Source organism: Macaca mulatta, chromosome 16 (assembly GCF_049350105.2).
Source record: "Macaca mulatta isolate MMU2019108-1 chromosome 16, T2T-MMU8v2.0, whole genome shotgun sequence".
In the NCBI taxonomy this organism is placed as follows: domain Eukaryota; kingdom Metazoa; phylum Chordata; class Mammalia; order Primates; family Cercopithecidae; genus Macaca; species Macaca mulatta.
The window spans coordinates 71,969,967-71,994,201 of NC_133421.1; the positions used below are offsets into that span (position 1 = coordinate 71,969,967).

Genomic DNA, 24,235 nt, shown 5'->3' on the forward strand with positions numbered 1-24,235 from the left:
GATCCATTTCTTGTAGATTTTCTAGTTTATTTGCATAGAGGTGTTTATAGTATTCTCTGATGGTAGTTTGTATTTCTGTGGGATCGGTGGTGATATCCCCTTTATCATGTGTTACTGCGTCTAGTTGGTTCTTCTCTCTTTTCTTCTTTATTAGTCTTGCTAGCGTTCTATCAATTTTGTTGATCTCTTCAGAAAACCAGCTCCTGGATTCATCGATTTTTTTGAAGGGTTTTTTGTGTCTCTATCTCCTTCGGTTCTGCTCTGATCTTAGTTATTTCTTGCCTTCTGCTAGCTTTTGAATGTGTTTGCTGTTGCTTCTCTAGGTCTTTTCATTGTGATGGTAGGGTGTCGAGTTCAGATCTTTCCTGCTTTCTGTGGTGGGCATTTAGTGCTATAAATTTCCCTCTACACACTGCTTTAAATGTGTCCCAGAGATTCTGGTACGTTGCGTCTTTGTTCTCATTGGTTTCGAAGAACATCTTTATTTCTGCCTTCATTTCGTTATTTACCCAGTAGTCATCCAGGAGCAGGTTGTTCAGTTTCCATGTAGTTGTGTGGTGTTGAGTGAGTTTCTTAATCCAGAGTTCTAATTTGATGGCACTGTGGTCTGAGAGACAGTTTGTTGTGATTTCTGTTCTTTTACATTTGCTGAGGAGTGCTTGACTTCCAACGATGTGGTCAATTTTGGAGTAAGTGCGATGAATGCTGCTGAGAAGAATGTAAGTTCTGTTGATTTGGTTTGGAGAGTTCTGTAGACGTCTATGAGGTCTGCTTGGTGCAGAGATGAGTTCAAGTCCCGGATATCCTTGTTACCCTTGTGTCTCCATATACTGGGATATATTACATAATATACCATTTAACAGGGGTGATTGTAGATGAAATTTTTCTGTTTTAAACATGTCTGGACGCTGGGCGTGGTGACTCCTGTCTGTAATCCCAGCACTTTGGAAGTCCGAGGTAAGTGGATCACTTGAGGTCAGGAGTTTGAGACCAGCCTGGTCAACAAGATGAAACCCCATCTCTTCTAAAAATACAAAAATTAGCCGGGTGTGGTGGTGGGCACGTGTAATCCCAGCTATTCAAGAGGCTGAGGCAGGAGAATTGCTTGAACCCAGAAGATGGAGGTTGCAGTGGGCCGAGATCACGTCACTGCTCTCCACCCTGGGCAACAGAGCGAGACTCCGTCTGGAAAAACAAAAAAACATGTCAGGAGGCTGGATGCCGTGGCTCACGCCTGTAATCCCGGCACTTTGGGAGGCCAGGAGTTGAAGACCACTTTGGGCAACATAGCAAGACCCCATCTTTACAAAAAGGAAAAGTAAAAAATAAACAGGTTGGTATCCTGGGCCATGGAGTGGCAGTGGGCATCTTTTGCCTGTGATCAGTCACGTGATCCCAGCAGCACTCACGTCCTGTTCCCAGTACCCTCGTGTCATTGGTCCAAGGATGAGCATGTGACTCCTCACTGCCAGTCAGAGCCTCCCTGGGAGGGTAAGGGGGCCCTCTGGTGCTGTTTTCCAGCACAGCCGGCAGATCCTCCTTTGGGACTTAGGCGAGGGGGCATAGGACTCCTCCCCGCTTGTGCTTGCGGGCGAGGATCAGCCTCCGGGATTCTGCGGAGAGACTCTCAAGGGACACCAGCTGGAGCGGGTTCTGTGTCTGCAGGGAACCATCTGGTGCTCTCTGCATTCATAGCCCCCTACCGCGAGTTTTCTCCTCTGTGTCTTTGTGGCTTAGCCCAGTGTTCACAGAAGGGGCGGGGGTGGAGGGCTCAAACGCTCTCGTCCACGTTTGCTTTTCGAAAAACAGCAGGACACAAAATTCTATAAACACGAAATGACGGTACCTGGTACGTGACCCGAATGCAACTCAGAAGGGTGCCAGTAAGTTAGGGGATTGGCCTTTGGAGGCGTCCTTCTTTTGAGAAAGTGTAATATTTCAGGCCGGGCGCGGTGCCTCACGCCTGTAATCCCACCACTTTGGGAGGCCGAGGCGGGCGGATCAGGAGGTCAGGAGATGGAGACCATCCTGGCTAAGTCGGTGAAACTCCGTCTCTACTAAAAATACAAAAAAAATTAGCCGGGCACGGTGGTGGGTGCCTGTAGTCCCAGCTTCTTGGGAGGCTGAGGCAGGAGAATCATTTGAACCCAGGAGGCAGAGATTGCAGTGAGCCGAGATCACAGAAGTGCACTCCAACCTGGGTGACGGAGTGAGACTCCCTCTCTGGAGAAGAAAGAAAAGAAGGACGGAGGGAGGGAGAGAGAGAGAGAGAAATAAATGCCTGCAAGTTACTATAAATCGTTGGAAAAAATTTCACAACTCCATAATGATTGTAGTTTACTTGAAATATGAGGAATAAAAAGCAGGTTAAATAATACCACAAAGAAAAAAATCACACAAATTCAGAATGAGGGATTCTACAGGAAAACCGGCCTACTCTTTTAAAAAAGTTGGTGTTCAATGTTAAAAAAAAAAAAAAAAAAAAGTGGGGAGACTTTTCTCTCTCTCTCTCTCTCTCTCGACAGAGTCTCGCTCTGTTGCCCTGGCTGGAGTGCGGTGGTGCAATCTCGGCTCACTGCAACCTCCGCCTCCCGGGTTCAGGTGCTTCTTCTGCCTCAGCCTCCCACGTAGCTGAGACTACAGGTGTGCACCACCATAACTAGCTAATTTTTGTATTTTTACTAGAGACGGGGTTTCACTACGTTGGCCAGGCTGGTCTCGAACTCCTGACCTCAAGTGATCCGCCCACATCGGCCTACCAAATTGATGGGATTACAGCAGTGAGCCACTGCACCCAGCTAACTTTTAGATTTAAAGAGACAAAGAGAATAACTAAATGCAATGTGAACTTTTGACAGAAACAGCTGTAATAGATGTTTGGGGGACAATTAACAAAAATATTTTTAAATATGAACTGGATGTAACATGACACTAAGGGATTATTGTTAATTCTCTTAGGTGTGACCATGCTATGTATTTATCAACAATGTCGCATAAGAGAATATCCTTATTCTTAGAAGATTCATGGCATGCTGCAGTGTTTAGGGATAATAAGTTACGATGTCCACCATTTACAGTCAAAATACGTTGAGGAAAGAAAAACATATTTATGTATACACTCACACATACATACGGAAAGACAGTATGAGAGAGAAAAAGTAAACTAGGGCGAAATGTTAACTATTATTTCATGTAAGTGGTGATGGTTCGTTGTGCTGTTCTTTCAATGTTTCTGCATGTTTGGCACTTTCTATTATAAAGTGTTGGGGAAAAAAACATAGTGCTGAGTAGTATGAAATACCTTAAATGTCAGGGAAAGTAATAAGGAGATAGATGAATATAAGGTACTCATTTGGCCTTCCCATTATTCACTACTAATTTCATTGTGAATCCTGCAACCTCTCTAATACATAGATTCCATCTGATTTTTGGAAAACAGATGTATCGTTATTTAACCAGATAATCAACCATATTGTTGAGAAATGTATCCCATACTCTCTTAGAGTTTATAAACTTAGTGGGGAAGATGTAATTACATGCCAAAAAAGTCAAGGTAAAGATGAGCTATCTATATGAGGAATTTAGTCAACTGTTGTCTGATATCTGTCTGAGATTAAATGACAACATATAAATGAAATGTTTTGTATGATGCCTGGTACCAAAATAAAAGCTCTCAATAAACGTTAGCTATCATTATCATTATTAGGAATAATATTGAGAGATTACTTTTTAATCCTATGTATTGGTCAAAATATGTCAATGATTGACCCAAGTTTGCCTCCACTGATCAGTTAATTGGTTTAAAGGAAAGGATCCTAATTTTAATTCCATGGTCAATTTCATTTATATATTGATTCAACGAATTTTTTCTCTTTATGTAGAAAAATGTAATCATGAATGGGCTTTAGCACATCCTCCTAAATCCTAATGCGCAGTTTGTGAAAATGCGTGTGTGTACTTTGTGGAAATAAAAGATCCATAGCTTTTCTCAACTTCCCAAAATGTGTGCGTCTGAAAAAAAAAGAAACATAGAGATTTTGTTTTAGAGTCTCTACATTTTCCTCACAGCCTGTGTCTTTCTGATTAGGGAAGGTTGATATAAAAAACCTGAAGACCGTTCTAGACAACATGGGAATCAAGCTCACAGATAAAGAACTTGAAGATCTGACACAAAGCCTGCCAGTCGGTGGTGAGCATGCTAGATATCACTGGTTTTTGGGTTTTGTGTTCTGTGTGCTTTTAGCATTAGAAGGAAAGGGAAAAAAGAACTTTTCATAATGCAAATGGCAGGATTAAATAAGACAGTCAGAGTAACAAAGTAGGGAAGGTAGTATTCTGAATACTAGCGGCATGGTCAATACAAGAGCCTTCCAAATTCTGAGGACAAGAAAGCTGACCCCTAGGAAAAAGCCACTTTTGAATTCCATCTTTCCATTATCAAATATAAGATTTGCTGTTTTATGGGTTATAAAGTCAAATTTACATTTTCTAAATAAGTTTATTTTCAATATTTATAATTGTTTCTTCATCTTCGTAACATATTCTGAGTAAATATTTATCAAATGACTAAAGTGCTTAACAAAATGCCCAGTATACTTCCTAAGTGCTGCTACTAGGTGTTATAATCATAGGAGGGAGGAGAGTGTTCTTGTGATATAACATGTTATGAGCTTCAAATTATGCCTTTGTGTTATAGCTGATAATAAAGTGGCTCTGAAAGCATTGGAGGATGAAGTGAAAGCTTTTACTGGTAAGAATTTGTTACACATGATTTGCAATAAATGATGATTTACACTAAAATTTTTAATAGTATTTTTCTAATATTCTATTTGTGGCTTATCAATTCACATATTTTCAATATTTTGATAAAATATCTGCCTTTACTAACAGATTAACATTATCTGCGTTTTATCAGTCAAAACGAAAGAACTATTTCTTGATAACATCTTACATTCATTAGTACTGTTTTCCAATAAAATGGTTTCACCAGTATCTATAGACCCAAATAACTAAATGGACACAGTGAAAACAGGGTGAAGCATTAAAAGGATCAAAGTAATGAGTTCATTGCAAGCATCTAACCACCTAGTTTTACAAACATGAAATATGTCATACTTGTTTTTTGACTTTTGTTTTTAATTATACTTTAAGTTCTAGGGTACATGTGCACAACGTGCAGGTTTGTTACATATGTATACATGTGCTGTGTTGGTTTGTTGCACCCATTAACTCGTCATTTACATTATTTCTCCTAATGGTATCCCTCCCCCACTCCCCCACATCACAACTGGCCCCGGGGTGTGATGTTCCACTCGCTGTGTCCAACTGTTCTGTTTGTTCAGTTCCCCCGTATGAGAACATGCAGTGTTTGGTTTTCTGTCCTTGCCATAGTTTGCTCAGAATGATGGATTCCAGCTTCATCCGTGTTGTTACAAAGGACACCAACTCATCCTTTTTTTATGGCTGCATAGTATTCCATGGTGTACATGTGCCACATTTTCTTAATCCAGTCTATCACTGATGGACATTGGGGTTGATTCCAAGTCTTTGCTATTGTGAATAGTGCCACAATAAACATACGTGTGTGTGTGTCTTTATAATAGAATGATATATAATCCTTTCGGTATATACCCAGTAATGGGATTGCTAGGTCAAGTGATATTTCTAGTTCTAGATCCTTGAGGAATAGCTACAGTGTCTTCCACAATGGTGGAACTAGTTTACACTCCCGCCAACAGTGTAAAAGCCTTCCTATTTCTCCACATCCTCTCCAGCACCTGTTGTTTCCTGACTTTTTAATGATCACCATTCTAACTGGTGTGACATGGTATCTCATTGTGGTTTTGATATGCATTTTCTGATGGTGAGTGATGATGAGCATTTTTTCATGTGTCTGTTGGCTTTGTAAATGTCTTCTTTTGAGGAGTGTCTGTCCATATCCTTTGCTCACTTTTTGATGGAGTTGTTTCTTCTTGTGTATTTGTTTGAGTTCTTGTAGGTTCTGGATATTAGCCCTTTGTCAGATGGGTAGATTGCAAAAATGTTCTCCCATTCTGCAGGTTGCCTGTTCACTCTGATGGTGGTTTCTTTTGCTGTCAGAAGCTCTTTAGTTTAATTAGATGCATTTGTCAATTTTGGCTTTTGTGCCTTTGCGCTTGGTGTTTTAGACTTGAAGTCCTTGCCCATACCTATGTCCTGAATACTATTGGCTAGGTTTTCTTCTAGGGTTTTTATGCTTTTAGGTCTAACATTTAAGTCTCTCACTCATCTTAAATTAATTTTTGTATGAGGTATAATGAAGGGATCATTTCAGCTTTCTACATATGGCTAGCCGGTTTTCCCAGCACTATTTCTTAAATAGGGAATCCTTTTCCCATTTCTTGTTTTTGTCAGGTTTTTCAAAGATCAGATGGTTGTAGATGTGTGGTATTATTTCTGAGGTCTCTGCTCTGTTCCATTGGTCTATATCTCTTTTTTGGTGCCTGTACCATGCTGTTTTGGTTACTGTAGCCTTGTAGTGTAGTTTGAAGTCAGGTAGCATCATGCCTCCAGCTTTGTTCTTTTTGCTTAGGATTGTCTTGGCAATGAGGGCTCTTTTTTTGGTTCCATATGAACTTTAAGGTAGTTTTTTCCAATTCTGTGAAGAAAGTCATTGGTAGCTTAATGGGGATGGCATTGAATCTATAAATTACCTTGGGCAGTATGACCATTTTCATGATATTGATTCTTCCTATCCATGAACATGGAAAGTTCTTCCTTTTGTTTGTGTCTTCTTTTATTTCACTGAGCAGTGATTTGTAGTTCTACTTGAAGAGGTCCTTCACATCCCTTGTAAGTTGGATTCCTAGGTATATTATTTTCTTTGAAGTAATTGTGAATGGGAGTTCACTCATGATTTGGCTCTCTGTTTTTCTCTTATTGGTGTATAAGAATGCTTGTGATTTTTGCACCTTGATTTTTTATCCTGAGACTTCACTGAAGTTGCTTGTCAGCTTAAGGAGATTTCGGGCTGAGACGATGGGGTTTTTTAAATATATAATCATGTCATCTGCAAGCAGGGACAATTTGACATCCTCTTTTCCTAATTCAATGCCCTTTATTTCTTTCTCTTGCCTGATTACCTGGCCAGAACGTCCAACAATATGTTGAATAGGAGACAGTATGTTGAATAGGAGTGGTGAGAGAGGGCATCCCTGTCTTGTGCCAGTTTTCAAAGGGAGTGCTTCCAATTTTTGCCCATGCAGTATGATATTGGCTGTTGGTTTGTCATAAATAGTTCTTATTATTTTGAGATACATTCCATTAATACCAAATTCATTGAGAATTTTTAGCATGAAACACTGTTGAATTTTGTCAAAGGCCTTTTCTGCATCTATTTAGATAATCTTGTGGTTTTTGTCTTTGGTTTTGTTTATATGCTGGATTACATTTATTGATTTGTATATATTAAACCAGCCTTGCATCCCAGAGATGAAGCCAACTTGATCATGGTGGATAAGCTTTTTGATGTGCTGCTGGATTCAGTTTGCCAGTATTTTATTGAGGATTTTTGCATCGATGTTTATCAGGCATATTGGTCTAAAATTCTCTTTTTTTGTTGTGTCTCTACCAGGCTTTTGTATCTGGATGATGTTAGGCTCATAAAATGAGTTAGGAAGGATTCCCCTTTTTCTATTGATTGGAATGCTTTCAGAAGGAATGATACCAGCTCCTCTTTGTACCTCTGGTAGAATTTGGCTGTGAATCCGTCTGGTCCTCGATCTTTTTTGGTTGGTAGGCTATTAATGATTGCCTCAATTTCAGAGCCTGTTATTGGTCTACTCAGGGATTCAACTTCTTCCTGGTTTAGTCTTAGGAGAGTGTAAGTGTCCAGGAAATTATCCATTTCTTCTAGGTTTTCTAGTTTATTTGTGTAGCAGTGTTTATAGTATTCTCTGATGGTAGTTTTTATTTCTGTGGGGTCGGTGGTGATATTCCCTTTATCATTTTTTGTTGCATCTATTTGGTTCTTCTCTCTTTTCTTCTTTATTAGTCTTGCTAGTGGCCTATCTGTTTTGTTGATCTTTTCAAAAAAACCAGCTCCTGGATTCATTGATTGTTTGAAGGGCTTTTTGTGTCTCTATCTCCTTCAGTTCTGCTCTGATCTTAGTTATTTCTTGCTTCTGCTAGGTTTTGAATGTGTTTGCTCTTGCTTCTCTAGTTCTTTTAATTGTGATGTTAGGGTGTCAATTTTAGATCTTTCCTGCATTCTCTTGTGAACATTTAGTGCTATAAATTTCCCTCTACATACTGCTTTAAATGTGTCCCAGAGATTCTGGTATGTTGTATCTTTGTTGTCATTGGTTTCAAGGAACATCTTTATTTCTGCCTTCATTTCGTTATTTACCCAGTAGTCATTCAGGAGCAGGTTGTTTAGTTTCCATGTAGTTGAGCAGTTTTGAGTGAGTTTCTTAATCCTGAGTTCTAATTTGGTTGCCCTGTGATCTGAGAGACAGTTTGTTATAAGTTCTGTTCTTTTTCATTTGCTGAGGAGTGCTTTACTTCCCCCTATGCGTTCAATTTTGGAATGAGTGTGATGTGGTGCTGAGAAGAATGTATATTCTGTTGATTTGGGGTGGAGAGTTCTGCAGATGTCTATCAGGTCCACTTGGTGCAGAACTGAGTTCAATTCCTGGATATCCTTGTTAACATTCTGTCTCATTGATCTGTCTAATATTGACAGTGGGCTGTTAAAGTCTCCCATTATTATTCTGTGGGAGTCTAAGTCTCCTTGTAAGTCTCTAAGGACTTGCTTTATGAATCTGAGTGCTCCTGTGTTGGGTGCATATATATTTAGCATAGTTAGTTCTACTTGTTGAATTGATCCCTTTACCATTATATAATGGCCTTCTTTGTCTCTTTTGATCTTTGTTGGTTTAAAGTCTGTTTTATCAGAGACTAGGATTGCAACCCCTGCCTTTTTTGTGTTCTCCATATGCTCGGTAGATCTTCCTCCATCCCTTTATTTTGAGCCTATGTGTGTCTCTGTATGGGAGATGGGTCTCCTGAATATAGCAAACTGATGGATCTTGACTCTCTATCCAATTTGCCAGTGTGTTTCTTTTAATTGGAGCATTAGGCCATTTACATTTAAGGTTAATATTGTTATGTGTGAAGTTGATCCTGTCATTATGATGTTAGCTGGTTATTTTGCTCGTTAGTTGATGCAGTTTCTTCCTAGCATCAATGGTCTCTACATTTTGGCATGTTTTTGCAGTAGCTGGTACTGGTTGTTCCTTTCCATGTTTAGTGCTTCCTTCAGGAGCTCTTGTAGGGCAGGCCTGGTGATGACAACATCTCTCAGCATTTGCTTGTTTGGAAAGGATTTAATTTCTCCTTCACTTATGAAACTTAGTTTGGCTGGAGATGAAATTCTGGGTTGAAATTCTTTTCTTTAAGAATGTTGAATGTTGGCCCCCACTCTCTTCTGGCTTGTAGAGTTTCTGCCGAGAGATCCGCTGTTAGTCTGATGGGCTTCCCTTTGTGAGTAACCCAACCTTTCTCTCTGGCTGCCCTTAACATTTTTTCCTTCATTTCAACTTTGGTGAATCTGACAATTATGTGTCTTGGAGTTGCTCTTCTCGAAGAGTATCTTTGTGGTGTTCTCTGTATTTCCTGAATTTGAATGTTGGCCTATCTTGCTAGGTTGGGGAAGTTTTCCTGGATAATATCCTGCAGAGTTTTCTGACTTGGTTCTATTCTCCCCGTCACTTTCAGGTACACCAATCAGACGTAGATTTGGCCTTTTCACATAATCCTATATTTCTTGGAGGCTTTGTTCATTTCTTTTTCCTCTAAACTTCTTGCTTTATTTCATTCATTTGATCTTCAATCACTGATACCCTTTCTTCCAGTTTATCAAATCGGTTACTGAAGCTTGTGCATTTGTCATGTAGTTCTCATGCCATGGTTTTCAGCTCTATCAGGTCATTTAAGGACTTCTCTACATTGGTTATTTTAGTTACCCATTCATCAAATATTTTGTCAAGGTTTTTAGCTTCTTTGCAATGGGTTCGACTTCCTTCTTTAACTTGGAGAAGTTTGATCATCTGAAGCCTTCTTCTCTCAACTCATCAAAGTCATTCTCCATTCAGCTTTGTTCCATTGCTGGTGAGGAGCTGCGTTCCTTTGGAGGGGGAGAGGCTCTCTGATTATTAGAGTTTTCAGCTTTTCTGCTCTGTTTTTTCCCCATCTTTGTGGTTTTATTTACCTTTGGCCTTTAATGATGGTGACTTACAGATGGGGTTTTGGTGTGGATATCCTGTTTGTTAGTTTTCCTTCTAACAGTCAGGACCCTCAGCTGCAGGTCTGTTGGAGTTTGCTGTAGGTCCACTCCAGACCCTGTTTGCCTGGGTATCAGCAGCAGAGGCTGCAGAAGAGTGAATTTGCTGAACAGCAAATGTTGCTGCCTGATTGTTCCTCTGGAAGCTTCGTCTCAGAGGGGTACCCAGCCATGTGAGGTGTAAGGTGACAGTCTGCCCCTGGTGGGGGGTTGTCTCCCAGTTAGGCTACTCAGGGGTCAGGGACCCACTTGGGCAGGCAGTCTGTCCATTCTCAGATCTCAAACTCCATGCTTGGGAACCACTACTCTCTTCAAAGCTGTCGGACAGGGACATTTAAATCTGCAGAGGTTTCTGCTGCCTTTTGTTTGGCTATGTCCTGTCCCCAGAGGTGGAGTCTACAGAGGCAGACAGGCCTCCTTGAGCTGTGGTGGGCTCCACCCAGTTCGAGCTTCCCAGCCACTTTGTTTACCTACTCAAGCCTCAGTAATGGTGGGTGTCCCTCCCCCAGCCTTGCTGCCGCCTTGCAGTTATATCTCAGACTGCTGTGCTAGCAATGAGGGAGGCCCCGTGGGCATGGGACACTCTGAGCCAGGCACGGGATATAATCTCCTGGTGTGCCGTTTGCTAAGACCCTTGGAAAAGCGAAGTATTAGGGTGGGAGTGACCCAATTTTCCAGGTGCTGTGTGTCACGATTTCCCTTGGCTAGGAAAGGGAATTCCCTTACCCCTTGAGCTTCCCGGGTGAGGCAATGCATTGCCCTGCTTCAGTTCTCGCTCAGTGGGCTGTACCCACTGTCCTGCACCCACTGTCTGACATGCCCTGGTGAGATGAACCCAGTACCTCAGTTGGAAATGCAGAAATCACCCATCTTCTGTGTCACTCATGTTGGGAGCTGGAGGCTGGAGCTGTTCCTATTCAGCCATCTTGGAACTGCCCCTCTGTTTCAAAGATTAAAAGGATGCTGGCCAGGCATGGTGGCTCATGCCTGTAATCCCAGCACTTTAGGAGACTGAGGCAGGTGGATCACTTGAGGTCAGGAGTTCGAGACCAGCCTGGCCAACATGGAGAAACCCTGTCTCTACTGAAAACACAAAAATTAGCCGGGTATGGTGGCATGTGCCTGTAATCCCAGCTACTAGGGAGGCTGAGGCAGGAGAATCTCTTGAACCAGGGAGGCAGAGGTTGCAGTGAGCCAAGATTATGCCACTGCACTCCAGCCTGGGCAACAGAGGGCAACAGAGCAAGACTCTGTCTCAAAAAAAAAAAAAGATACTATAGTAGGTAGTGATGTAATTTTGCCAGAAAATCATACCAGAACACACTTTTAGAAGTTAGCATTTATTCATTGCTTATCCTAAAAATTATGGAATAGTTATAACTTGAATTTCCTTAAATATAAGATCGTATAAACTTATTTGATCATTTGCATTTTTATTCTCCAATCAAACCTTTTAGATCATTTTTATTTATTATTTACTATTAAATCATGGTCCTCATTTTAACTGGATTTATTTTCATTGGTGATCTATCCAGCAATAAATCTTCAATGAAAAGGACCTCCTGTACAATATGTCTTTTTTTTCAGAGTTCACGTTATTGCTTCTCTCTGATTAAACTTTGTATTACAGCCTACGAGAAAGTTGATCTGGAAAAACTGATGAATAAAGTAGAAGCTGTTGCAAGTGAGAAAGAAGTGACCAAATATATATTATTCTGATGTCAACTGATTTTACTTTTCTTAAATTAAAGATTTTAAAAGAATGATATTTTGTTTTAAAAGGCTGCTCAAAGCAAATGAAAACACACTTCATTTAAGGACAAAAAAGAATTATATATTTATGTCTAAAAATATCAGACAGTTTCTTTAACTTGTTTTGTTAGGCCTTTTGATTAAACTAGAGGTCCAAGCTCATTCTTATTCAGCTTTATGATTATCTTCAGACATGAATGCCGAGAAAATTAGCAATGGAAACCTTAACACTTGAGAGTATACTTTTCATACATTTAACCAACTGTTTGCTGATCACATAAATAATAAATGTTATTTATAAAGTAAATATAAATACTAAATGCATATGATTCCAATTCTTTACACATATTTTATATGTGTTCCAGTTAATTTTAATGTCTTTTAAAATTAGATTGTTTTTAAAAATAATTTAAACTTTTATTTTAGATTCAAGGGATATATGTGCAGGTTTGTTACATGGGCACATTCTGTGATGCTGAGGTTTGGGGCACAAATGATCCCATCACCCGTTGTGAGCATAGTACCCAATAGGTAGATTTTCAACCCACATTCCCCTCCCCACTACCCTCTCTAGTAGTCCCTAGTTCTATTTTTGCCATTTTTATGTCCATGTGTACCCAGTGTTTACCTCACTTATAAGTGAGAACACACAGTATTTAGTTTTCTGTTCCTGTATTAATTTTCTTAGGATAATGGCCTCCGGCTCTATTGTTGCTTCAAAGGGAAAAATCTCATTCTTTTTATGGCTGCATAGTATTCTGTGGTGTGTATGTAACACATTTTCTTTATCAGCCCACTATTAATGGGCACCTAGGTTGATTCCATGTATTTTCTGTGGTGGACATATGAGTGTCTGTATCTTCTTAGTAGAACAATTTATTTTCTTCAGGATGTATACCCAGTAATGGGATTGCTGGGTTGAATAGTAATTCTGTTTTAAGTTTTTTGAGAAATCTCCAAACTGCTTTCCACAGTGGCCAAACTAATTTACATTCTGATCAACAGTGTATAAGTATTCCCCTTTCTCTGCAACCTTGCCAGCATCTGTTGTTTTTGACTTTTTAATAAAGGCCATTCTGCCTGGTGTGAGATATCTCATTGTGGCTTTTATTTGCATTTATCTGATGACTAGTGATGTTAAGCATTTTTTTCCTATGCTTGTTGGCTGTATGTATGTCTTCTTTTGAAAAGTGTCTGTTCATGTCTTTTGCCCACTTTTGAATAGAATTATTTGTTTTTGCCTGTTGATTTAAGTTACTTATAGATTCTGGATATTAGACCTTTGCCATATGCATAGTTTGTGAATATTTTCTCCCATTCTATAGGTTGTCTGTTTACTCTGTTGATGGTTTTTCTCACAGTGCAGAAGCTCTTTAGCTTAATAAGGTCCCATTTGTCCATTTTTGTTTTTGTCACAATTGCTTTTTGCATCATAAATTATATTCCAAGACCAATGTCTGGAATGGCATTTCCTAGGTCTTCTTCCAGAATGCTTACAGGGTTTTTTTGTTGCTGCTTGGGATTTTTTCTTCAAACAGTCTCACTCTGTTGCCCAGGCTGGAGTGCAGCTGGAGTGCAGTGGCACTGTCACAGCCCACCACAGCCTCAACCTCCTAGGCTCAAGCAGTCCTCCCCCTTTAGCCTCCCGAGGAGCTGGGACTACAAACACACACCACCACAGGGTTTCACTATGTTGCCCAGGATGGTCTTGAACTCCTGAGCTCAAAGGATCCTCCTGCCTTGGCCTCCCAAAGTAGCATTCTTATAGTCTGATGTCTTGCATTTAAATCTTTCATTCATTTCTAATTACTTTTTATATATGGTGAAAGGCAAATGTGCAGTTTCATTCTTCTGCATGTGGCTAGCCTGTTCTGAGAACTACCATTCTGATAAATGGCTAGCCAATTATCCAAGCACCATTTATTGACTAGGGCCTTCTTTCCCCATTGCTTCTTTTTGTCAGCTTTGTTGAAGATCAGATGGCTGTTGATCTGTGGCTTTATTTCTGGGTTCTCTATTCTGTTCCATTGGTCTATGTGCCTGTTCTCGTATGTGTACCATGCTGTTTTGGTTACTGTAGTCTTATAGCATAGTTTGAAGTCAGGTAATGTGACACCTCCAGTTTTGCTTTTTTTAATTAATTACGCTATTTTTGAATTAAATGATTGTGTCCAGTCATAAGGTCTAGATTGTGTCTAGACCTTAACTTTGGCTTATCAATGTTTTAGCAACAAAACATGATGCCACATTTTATTAATAAGCCTGTAATCTCACTTTTTCCAGATTAATCAAAGATATTTATTTAGCATTAATAGAAAATATAATTATTATTTAGAATAATTAGGTAGTTCTTTAAAATCTCATGTGTTACCATTTCTATCTGTTTGAAGGAGAGGAAGTTGATGTCAATGACATGAAAACAATTCTAGGAAACATGGGGATAGAGCTTACGGATAAAGAACTCACAGAACTGGTAAATAATCTGCCAGTTGATGGTGAGTATTTCAAATAAAAATGTAATCTTCCAGGGAGGCTTACTGTTAAACTTTGAAAACTTCTAAAACTATCTAACTTTAAAAATAATCTATGACCCATGTTGTGTAATTTTAAAATGACCCCATTATATTTTAAAAGATTATTTGTGCCATTCAACTTTTATTTTGAGAATCAACAATTGTGTCATGTTTTCTGTCATCAGGGTTCAGTTATATCTTTTATTACTTTTGATTCTACTGAAAGATCTAAAATTTAAGCCAGGATAAATGAGAAAAAGAAAGAAAAGGGAGTGACCTAATAGGGGAAAATGGAAAATCACAAAATAAGAAGAAGAAAGGATATGTTTCAACGTGGTAGAGTGTCAGTATTAACTGCCTATATTAATAAAGTTACAACTTTCTCCACACTCTATATAATTTCATTGGTTTTCAGTAAGTCAGAAAATTTATAAGGCAGTTCATAAAGTATGTCTTTCTGAAATTATTGGTTTTATATTTTCTGTAAAGCCCCACATTGCTCTTGTGTGATCTGAACAGTGCTTCTTCTTACAGATGGAAAGGTCTATCAGAAAAGATTGCTGGACGGTATAAAGTTTCTTAGAGGTGAGGGAGATGCTTAATAAAATGCTGATTAATCTGAGATTATAATGTATGGCATTTACATAATTTCCTTGTTATTAAATTGTGAATCCTGCCACATAACATGTATATTATTACATACTTTTGTTTCTTTTATACATTAGCCTCTACTTTAAGAGATCACTTCTTATAGTGTAACTTGGAAAGAATTCCCATGCTCTCTTGGGATTTTCCAAATTTTGACAGAAGAAATTATTACAGTCAAGGTTGCACAGCAAAAAGTAAAGGGAAATTACTTTTTTAACTTAAATAAAATGTTAATTGGATTGCTTATAAGACAAAGAATAAATGTTTGAGGGGATGGATATCCCATTTTACATAATGTGATTATTATACATTGCATGCCTACATCAAAACATCTCATGTACTGTATAAAAATACACACCTACTAAGTACTCACAAAAATTGAAATTAAAAAAAATTTTTGGGGCGGGGCCAAGATGGCCAATTAGAAGCAGCAGTGTTCAGAGGCTCCCATGCCAAAAAAAAAAAAAAAAACCTAAAAACATGTAAATCCTTCACTAGCAGCCAAGGTATCCAGATTCTTATCAAAATGACTAGAAGGCTAGTTTTACCAATGGAGAGAAGGAAGAACAGTGTGGTGCAGTGGCCCACCTGCAAGACACATGGGGAAGGAGAACCTCCTGTCCCCAGCCAAGGGAGGCAGTGAATGAGCTTGCTACCCAGCTTTTTCCATGGAACTCTGCTTTTTCCATGGAACTGTGCAACCCACAGATCGGAAAATCCCACTCGTGAATCCATGCCACCGGGGCCTAGCGTCCCAACCCTGGGATGCACAGTTTCTTACAGCCTCTCAACTGGAATCTGCTTAAGCCTACTGAAATCCCAGTGGGGAGGGATGACCAGCATCAGCTGAGGCTGCCTATTGTCTAAGCCATTTGAATTCCTTGTGGGAGGGGCAGCAGCCAGCACTAGGACTTACAACTGTCTAGCATGCTAAGCTCACTGGGCGGGGGAAGGGTGACACCCATTTCTATAGCTCCAGGCTGTACTTTTCCCCTTCTGGCACCAGGAAGGCTGGACGGCTTGGTCCTAAGACTTGTCCCAACAGCCCAACACACTGGCTGTGGCAGCCTGTGGCCAGAATGCCTTTTCAGGCCAAACCCTGACCCATCTTTCCTCATTGAGCAGGGCTTCCCTGCAGGATCTACAATAACTCCAGCAAGAGGCTCAGGGACAGAACTCGGATCTCCCTGGGCCTGAGCTCCTAGCGGGAGGGGTAGTCGCAGACTCTGCAGACTAGCAGACTTAGCCTCTTCTCCTGGCAGTTCCGAGGAATCCTGGCAGCACAAACGAGTGGATTTCCCCCCAGTGAAGCACACCCGCTCCACCAAGGGACAAAGTTCTTCATTAAACGAGTCCTGTGGCCTGTGCCACCCAACTGGGTGAGACCTTCCAACAGAAGCTGTCAGACCCTCTATACAGGAGCGATCCTGCTGGCATCAGGTTGGTGCCCCTTAAGATCAGAGGTCCCAGAAGAAGGAGCAGACACTCATCTTTTCTGTTTTCCAGCCTCTTTGAGTGACATCTCCAGTCACAGGAGTAAATCAGATTAATAAAGCCTGAAGTAAATCCCCGGCAAACTCCAGCAACCCTACAGAAGAGGGACCTGACTACTGAAAGAAAATCAAGCAGAAAGCGACAACAACAGCATCAACAACAACAACAAAAAAGACCTTCACAGAAACCTCATCCAAGGATCGGCAATCTCAAAGACCGAAACAAGAAAAACTAACAAAGATGAGAAGGAATCAACAAAAAAAAATGCTGAAAACCCAAAAGACCAGAGTGCCTCTTCTCCTCCAAATGATTGCAATGTCTCTCCATCAAGCGTGCAGAACTGGATGGAGGATCAGACGGCTGAACTGACAGACGTAAGCTTCAGAAGATGGGTAATAAAACTACGATGAGCTACAGGAGCACGTTCTAACCCAATGCAAAGAAGCTGAGAACCTTGATAAAAGGTTAGAGGAACTGCTAACCAGAATAATCAGTTCAGAGAGGAACATAAATGACCTGATGGAGCTGAAAAACACAGCACAAGAACTTCGTGAAGCATACACAAGTAACCACAGTTGAATCAACCAAGCGGAAGAAAGGATATCAGAGTTTGAAGACCACCTCACTGAAATGCAGAAAAGAATAGAGAAAAAAGAATGAAAAGGAATGAACTAAGCCTCCAAGAAATAGGGGACTTCATAAAAAGACCAAACCTACAATTGATTGGAATACCAGAAGGAGACAGGGACAATGGAAACAAGCTGGAAAACACACTTCAGGATATTATCCGGGAGAACTTCCCCAACCTAGCAAGACAAGCCAACATTCAAATTCAGGAAATACAAAGAACACCCCTAACATATTCCTCGAGAAGAGCAACCACAAGACTCATAATCGTCAGATTCTCCAAGGTTAAAATGAAGGAAAAAATGTTAAGGGCAGCCAGACAAAAAGGTCAGTTACCTATAAAGGGAAGCCCATCAGACTCACAGCGGATTTCTGTGCAGAAACCCTACAAGCCAGAAGAGAGTGGGGGCCAATATTCAAAATTCTTAAAGAATTTTCAACCCAGAATTTTATATACAGCCAAACTAAGCTTCATAAGTGAAGGAGAAATAAAATCCTTTAGAGACATGCAAATGCTGAAAGATTTTGTCTTCACCAGGCCTGCCTTACAAGAGCTCCTGAAGGAAGCACTAAATATGGAAAAGAAAAACCAGTACCACCCACTGCAAAAACATACCAAAATATAAAGACTAATGACATTATGAAGAAACTGCATCAACTAATGTGCAAAATAACCAGCTAGTATAATGATGACAGGATCACATTCACACATAACAATATTAACCTTAAATGTAAATGGGCTAAATGCCCCAGTGAAAAGACGTAGACTGGCAAATTGGATAAAGAGTCAAGACCTGTCAGTGTGCTGTATTCAGGAGACCCATCTCACATGCAAAGACACACATAGGCTCAAAATAAAGGAATGGAGGAATATTTACCAAGCAAATGGAAAGCAAAGAAAAGCAGGGGTTGCAATCCTAGTCTCTGATAAAACAGACTTTAAACCAACAAAGATCAAAAAAGACAAAGAAGGCCATTACATAAGGGTAAAGGGATCAATGCAACAAGAAGAGCTAACTATGCTAAATATATATGCACCCAATACAGGAGCCCCCAGATTCATTAAACAAGTTCTTAGAGACCTACAAAGAGACTTAGACTCCCACACAATAATAGTGGGAGAATTTAATACCCCACTGTCAGTATTAGACAGATCAATGAGGCAGAAGATTTACAAGGATATCCAGGACTTGAACTCAGCTCTGGACCAAGAAGACCTAATAAACATCTACAGAACTCTCCACCCCAAATCAACAGAATATACATTCTTCTCAGTGCCACATGGCAGTTATTCTAAAATTGATCACATAATTGGAAGTAAAACACTCCTCAGAAAATGCAAAAGAACTGAAATCATAACAGTCTCTCAGACAGTGCAATCAAATTAGAACTCAGTATTAAGAAACTCACTCAAAACCACACAATTTCCTGGAAATTGAACAACCTACTCCTGAATGATTCCTGGGTAAATAATTAAATTAAGGCAGAAATCAAGATGTTATTTGAAACCAATGAGAACAAAGAGACAATGCATCAGAATCTCTAGGACACAGCTAAAGCAGTTTATAGCACTAAATGCCTGCATCAGAAAGCTAGAAATATCTCAAATTGACAACCTATCATCACAAATAAAAGAGCTGAAAAGACAAGAGCAAAGTAATCCAAAAGCTAGCAGAAGACAAGAAATAACAAAGATCAGAGAGGAATTAAAGGAGATAGACATCAAAAACCCTCCAAAAATCAATGAATCCAGGAGCTAGTTTTTTGAAAAAATTAACAAAATAGATAGACTGCTAGCTAGCCTAATCAAGAAGAGAGAGAAGAATCAAATAGACATGATAAAAAAAAATGATAGGGAGAATATCACCACTGACCCCTCAGAAATGCAAACTACCATCAGAGAATACTATAAACACCTCTATGCAAATAAACTTGAAAATAGAGAAGAAATGGATAAATTCCTAGACACATACACCCTCCCAAGACTAAACCAGGAAGAAGTTGAATCCCTGAATAGACCAATAACAAGCTCTGAAATTGAGGAAGTAATTAATAGCCTCCCAACCAAAAAAAAAAAAAAAATGACCAAAAGGATTCACAGCTGAATTCTACCAGAAATACGAAGAGGAGCTGGTACCATTCCCTCTGAAACTATTCCAAACAATTGAAAAGGAGGAACTCCTCCCTAACTCTTTTTATGAAGCCAGCAACATCCAGATACCAAAACTGGGAAGAGATAGAACAAAAAAAGAAAACTTCAGGCCAATATCCCTGATGAACATCGATGCAAAAATCCTCAATAAAAAACTGGCAAACCGAACCCAGCAGCATATCAAAAACTTATCCACCATGATCCAGTCAGCTTCATCCCTGGGAGGCAAGGCTGGTTCAATATACACAAATCAATCAACATAATCCATCATGTAAACAGAACCAAAGACAAAAACCACATGATTATTTCAATAGATGCAGAAATGGCCTTTGGTAAAATTCAACATCCCTTCGTGTAAAATAAACTATGTATTGATGAAACATATCTCAAAATAATAAGAGCTATTTATGACAAACGCACAGCCAATATCATATTGAATGGGCAAAAGCCGGAAGCATTCCCTTTGAAAACAGCACAAGACAAGGATGCCCTCTCTCATCACTTCTACTCAATATAGTATTGGAAGTTCTGGCCAGGGCAGTCAAGCAAGAGGAAGAAATAACAAGTATTCGAATAGGAAGAGAGGATGTCAAGCTGTCTCTGTTTGTAGATGACATGATTTTATATTTAGAAAAACCCAGCAGCTCAACCCAAAACCTTCTTGAACTGATAAGCAACTTCAGCAAAGTTTCAGGATACAAAATCAATGTGCAAAAATCACAAGCATTCCTTTACACTAACAATATATAAGCAGAGAGCCAAATCCTGAATGGACTCCCATTCACAATCGCTACAAAGAGAATAAAATACCTAGGAATACAACTTACAAGGGATATGAAGGACCTCTTCAAGGAGAACTACAAACCACTGCTCAAGAAAATAAGAGAGGACACAAACAAATGAAAAAACATTCCATCCTCATGGATAGGAAGAATCAATATTGTGAAAATGGCCATACTGCCCAAAGTAATTTATAGATTCAATGCTATTCCCATTAAACTATCATTGACATTCTTCCAGAATTCGAAAAAACTATTTTAAACTTCGTATGGAATCAAAGAAGACTCTGTATAGCCAAGACAATCATAAGCAAAAAGCACAAAGCCGGAGGCATCATGCTACCTGACTTCAAACTATATTACAAGGCTACAGTAACCAAAACAGCATGGTACTGGTACCAAAACAGAGATATAGACCAATGGAGTAGAACAGAGACCTTAGAAATAACAGCACACATCTACAACCATCTGATCTTCAACAAACCTGACAAAAGAAAGCAATGAGGAAAGGATTCCCTATTCAATAAATGGTGCTGGGGAAACTGACTAACCATATGCAGAAAACTGAAACTGGACCTCTTCCTTATACCATATACAAAAATTAACTTAAGATAGATTAAAGATTTAAATGTAAAACCCAAAACCATAAAAACCCTAGAAGAAAACCTAGGCAATACCATTCAGGACATAGGCATGGGCAAAGACTTCATGACAAAAACACCAAAAGCAATTGGAACAAAAGCCAAAATTGACAAGTGGGATCTAATTAAACTAAAGAGCTTCTGCACAGCAAAATAAACTACCATCAGAGTGAACAGGCAACCTAGAGAATGGGAGAAAATTTTTGCAATCCACCCATCTGACAAAGGCCTAATATCCAGAATTTACAAGGAACTTAAACAAATTTACAAGAACAAAACAACCCCATCAAAAAGTAGACATAGCAAGTGAACAGACACTTCTCCAAGACATTTATGCAGCCAACAAACATGAAAAAAAAGCTCAACATCACTGATCATCAGAGAAATGCAAATCAAAACCGCAATGAGATACCATCTCATGCCAGTCAGAATGGCAATTATTAAAAAGTCAGGAAACAATAGATGCTGGCAAGGCTGTGGAGAAATAGGAATGCTTTTACACTGTTGGTGGGAATGTACATTAGTTCAACCATTGTGGAAGACAGTGTGGCGATTCCTCAAGGATCTAGAACCAGAAATACCATTTGACCCAGCAACCCTATTACTGAGTATATACCCAAAAGAATATAAGTTATTCTACTGTAAAGACACATGCACACATGTTTACTGCAGTATTATTTAAAATAGCAAAGACATGGAACCAAGTCAAATGCCCATCAATCATAGACTGGATAAAGAAAATGGAGTACTTATACACCATGGAATACCATGCAACCATAAAAAGGAATGAGATCATGTCCTTTGCAGGGACATAAATGAAGCTGGAAGCCATCATCCTCAGCAAACTAACACAAGAACAGAAAACCAGACACCACGTGTTCTCACTTACAAGTGGGAGGTGAACATTGTGAACACATGGACACAGAGAGGGGAACAACACACACCAGGGCCTATTGGGGATGGGGGTCAGGGGAGAGAACTTAGAGGATGGGTCAATAGGTGCAGCAAAGCAACATGGTACACATATACCTATGTAACAAATCTGCACGTTCTGCATATGTATCCTGTTTTTGTTATTTTTTTTCAGAATAAATTTTTAAAATATTTTTTAGAAAAAAAAATGGGAATGGAAAATCCAGTATCCCTTAACATAACTAGAAGTTAATTGTAAAAATAAATACAATGAAAACCAGAAAAAATGAGTTAGAAACATTGGATTGTCACCTTGCTGAAATTCTGTGAGAAGTAATTTAGTCACCTTTAAAACTTTATACCGGGTATGCTTATCATGACTGTTAAAACAAGATCTAATTCTAAGTATGTTACTGACTCTTCGTACACCTGTAAATGTCTTATTAGTATTTGGTCTTTCGTATGAAAATATTAACCATAATCCTAAGAAATTGATAGTTTTCCCCACATTTTAGAGACATTAACTTTTGCTTGTATATCTCTCTTTTATTAAGGGGGGAAGATTGACTCCAGCAAAGTGGACATGGTTTTGGGAAACATGGGCATAAACCTCACTGAAAAAGAACTTGAAGATCTAACACAAAACCTACCAGTTGATGGTGAGAATTTTAGATATTGCTGAACCCTACAGAAGAATTAGTCTTATAAACCTATTTATAACAATCATTAGAAATGTTATTTGGACCTGGATTCAGTGGTGCTTACCTGTAGTCCCAGCTATACTGGAGGCTGAGGCAGGAGGATCACTTGAGGCCAGGAGTTCAAGGCTGCAGTGCACTATGCTTGTGCCTGTGAATAGCCACTGCACTTCAGCCTGGGCAACAGAGCAAGACTCTGTCTCTTTAAAAAAAAAAAAAAAGTGTTTATTTGGTATCAAGAAGGCATTCTGAAAACCTTAGAGGAAAAACTCGAGTCCAAAGGGAGAACACATGCTATCTCTTGCTCGTTGCATGTGTATTTGGAGAAAGATTTCATGATCATGATTCTCTCTCTCTCTCTCTCTCTCTCTCTCTCTCTCTCTCTGCTTTCCTTTTCTCTCTCTCTCTCTCTGTCTGTGTGTGTGTGTCTGTGTGTGTGTGTGTGTGTGTGTGTGTGTGTTTTTATATTCAACTTTTCTTTGTATTCCCTGTAAGGTAGGGAGAATTGATAGGTATTGCTCAAATTCCAATCCACACCTTTGGCCACATTTGCTAATAGGTGACATCAGTATTTATGTTTTTAAGGGCACTTAATCTTTTATGTTTTCTTCCCTTTTACTATGGCTAGGTATACCTGCTGTACATGACACCCATCTGAATCAGTGTTTGTCTGTCTCGCACTTTCATATGGGTCCTACGGGGAAAAGTTTATGGTGGACAATTTAAACCAGCTCCTCTCCTTTTCCATTTCCCCTGATGCTGGCATGTATACATTGTATTAACCTTTTTTCAAGTAACAGTGGTAAAATTTGAGACCCAGTTTTAGGTTGGAGAGTAATGAAATAGACTATACCCACAGTCCACATCTGCCTGAATCTTTTAAAGCACTACTGGCTTATGAGAAGATGTACCTCAAGAGATTTGGACTCTAAAAATTGTCAGTAATTTCCTGGGACTGTATTTATCTTGGGGATCTATGGGAAGTAGTAATTTATTATAGGCAGAATTTCAGAATTTCTGAAACCCCTGGCCAAAATAAAATCTCTACCTTATTATTAATACCTAATCCTGCCCTGGGTTTGTAATGTTATTTTATAACCTTAAGTAAGGAAGTTGTGAACTATTACTAAAAATAAGTGAAAGTGTTAACAGGGCCACCAATAGGCCAGAAAATACACAGAAAGAGGAAAATTAATCTGGCAAAATTGTGGATTTGGTGGACGGTACTAGAAGAATATAATGAAAGAAAGTTAACAGAGAAAAACAAATAAGTGGGAGAGAAGAAAAGAGAAATGCCAGTGGTGGATAATAATTGGAACACCCCCAACAATTATCTGAGAAAAGTAGTGATTGTTATCATTCAGCCATTGCAAATAAAAGTTTAAAATGAAATAGGGAACTTTGTAAAGATAATGAGTTAAATGTACACATGTACTTTTATTTTAGGTGTGGTTGTGCTATTTTAGTATTATATTTTCTTTTTTGAGTTGATGCATTTGTCATTATAAAATGTCCCTTTTTACTTATTGTAATTTTTCTTGCCTTAAATACTACTTTGTCCATATTACCAGTGTTACTAGCTTTTTTTCAGTTTTCATAGTGTATCTTTTCCCTCCTTTGATTTTCAGTCTATCTGTGCCCACATTGTTAAAGGATATATCTTGTATACAGCATATATTTAGACTCCATTTTTTGAGT

The 24,235-nt window shown here is 39.2% G+C and overlaps 1 protein-coding gene across 1 annotated transcript in view; it reads left to right on the top strand.

The window, feature by feature from the left end:
- LOC114675868 (uncharacterized) overlaps nt 1-24,235 on the top strand; it is a 154,830-nt gene that overhangs the window by 101,128 nt on the left and 29,467 nt on the right. Inside the window, exons 24-28 of the mRNA XM_077971052.1 lie at nt 4,088-4,189; nt 4,697-4,750; nt 14,464-14,568; nt 15,121-15,171; nt 22,394-22,498. Of these exons, the coding sequence (XP_077827178.1) occupies nt 4,088-4,189; nt 4,697-4,750; nt 14,464-14,568; nt 15,121-15,171; nt 22,394-22,498 (417 nt within the window). The remainder of the gene's footprint in view (nt 1-4,087; nt 4,190-4,696; nt 4,751-14,463; nt 14,569-15,120; nt 15,172-22,393; nt 22,499-24,235) is intronic.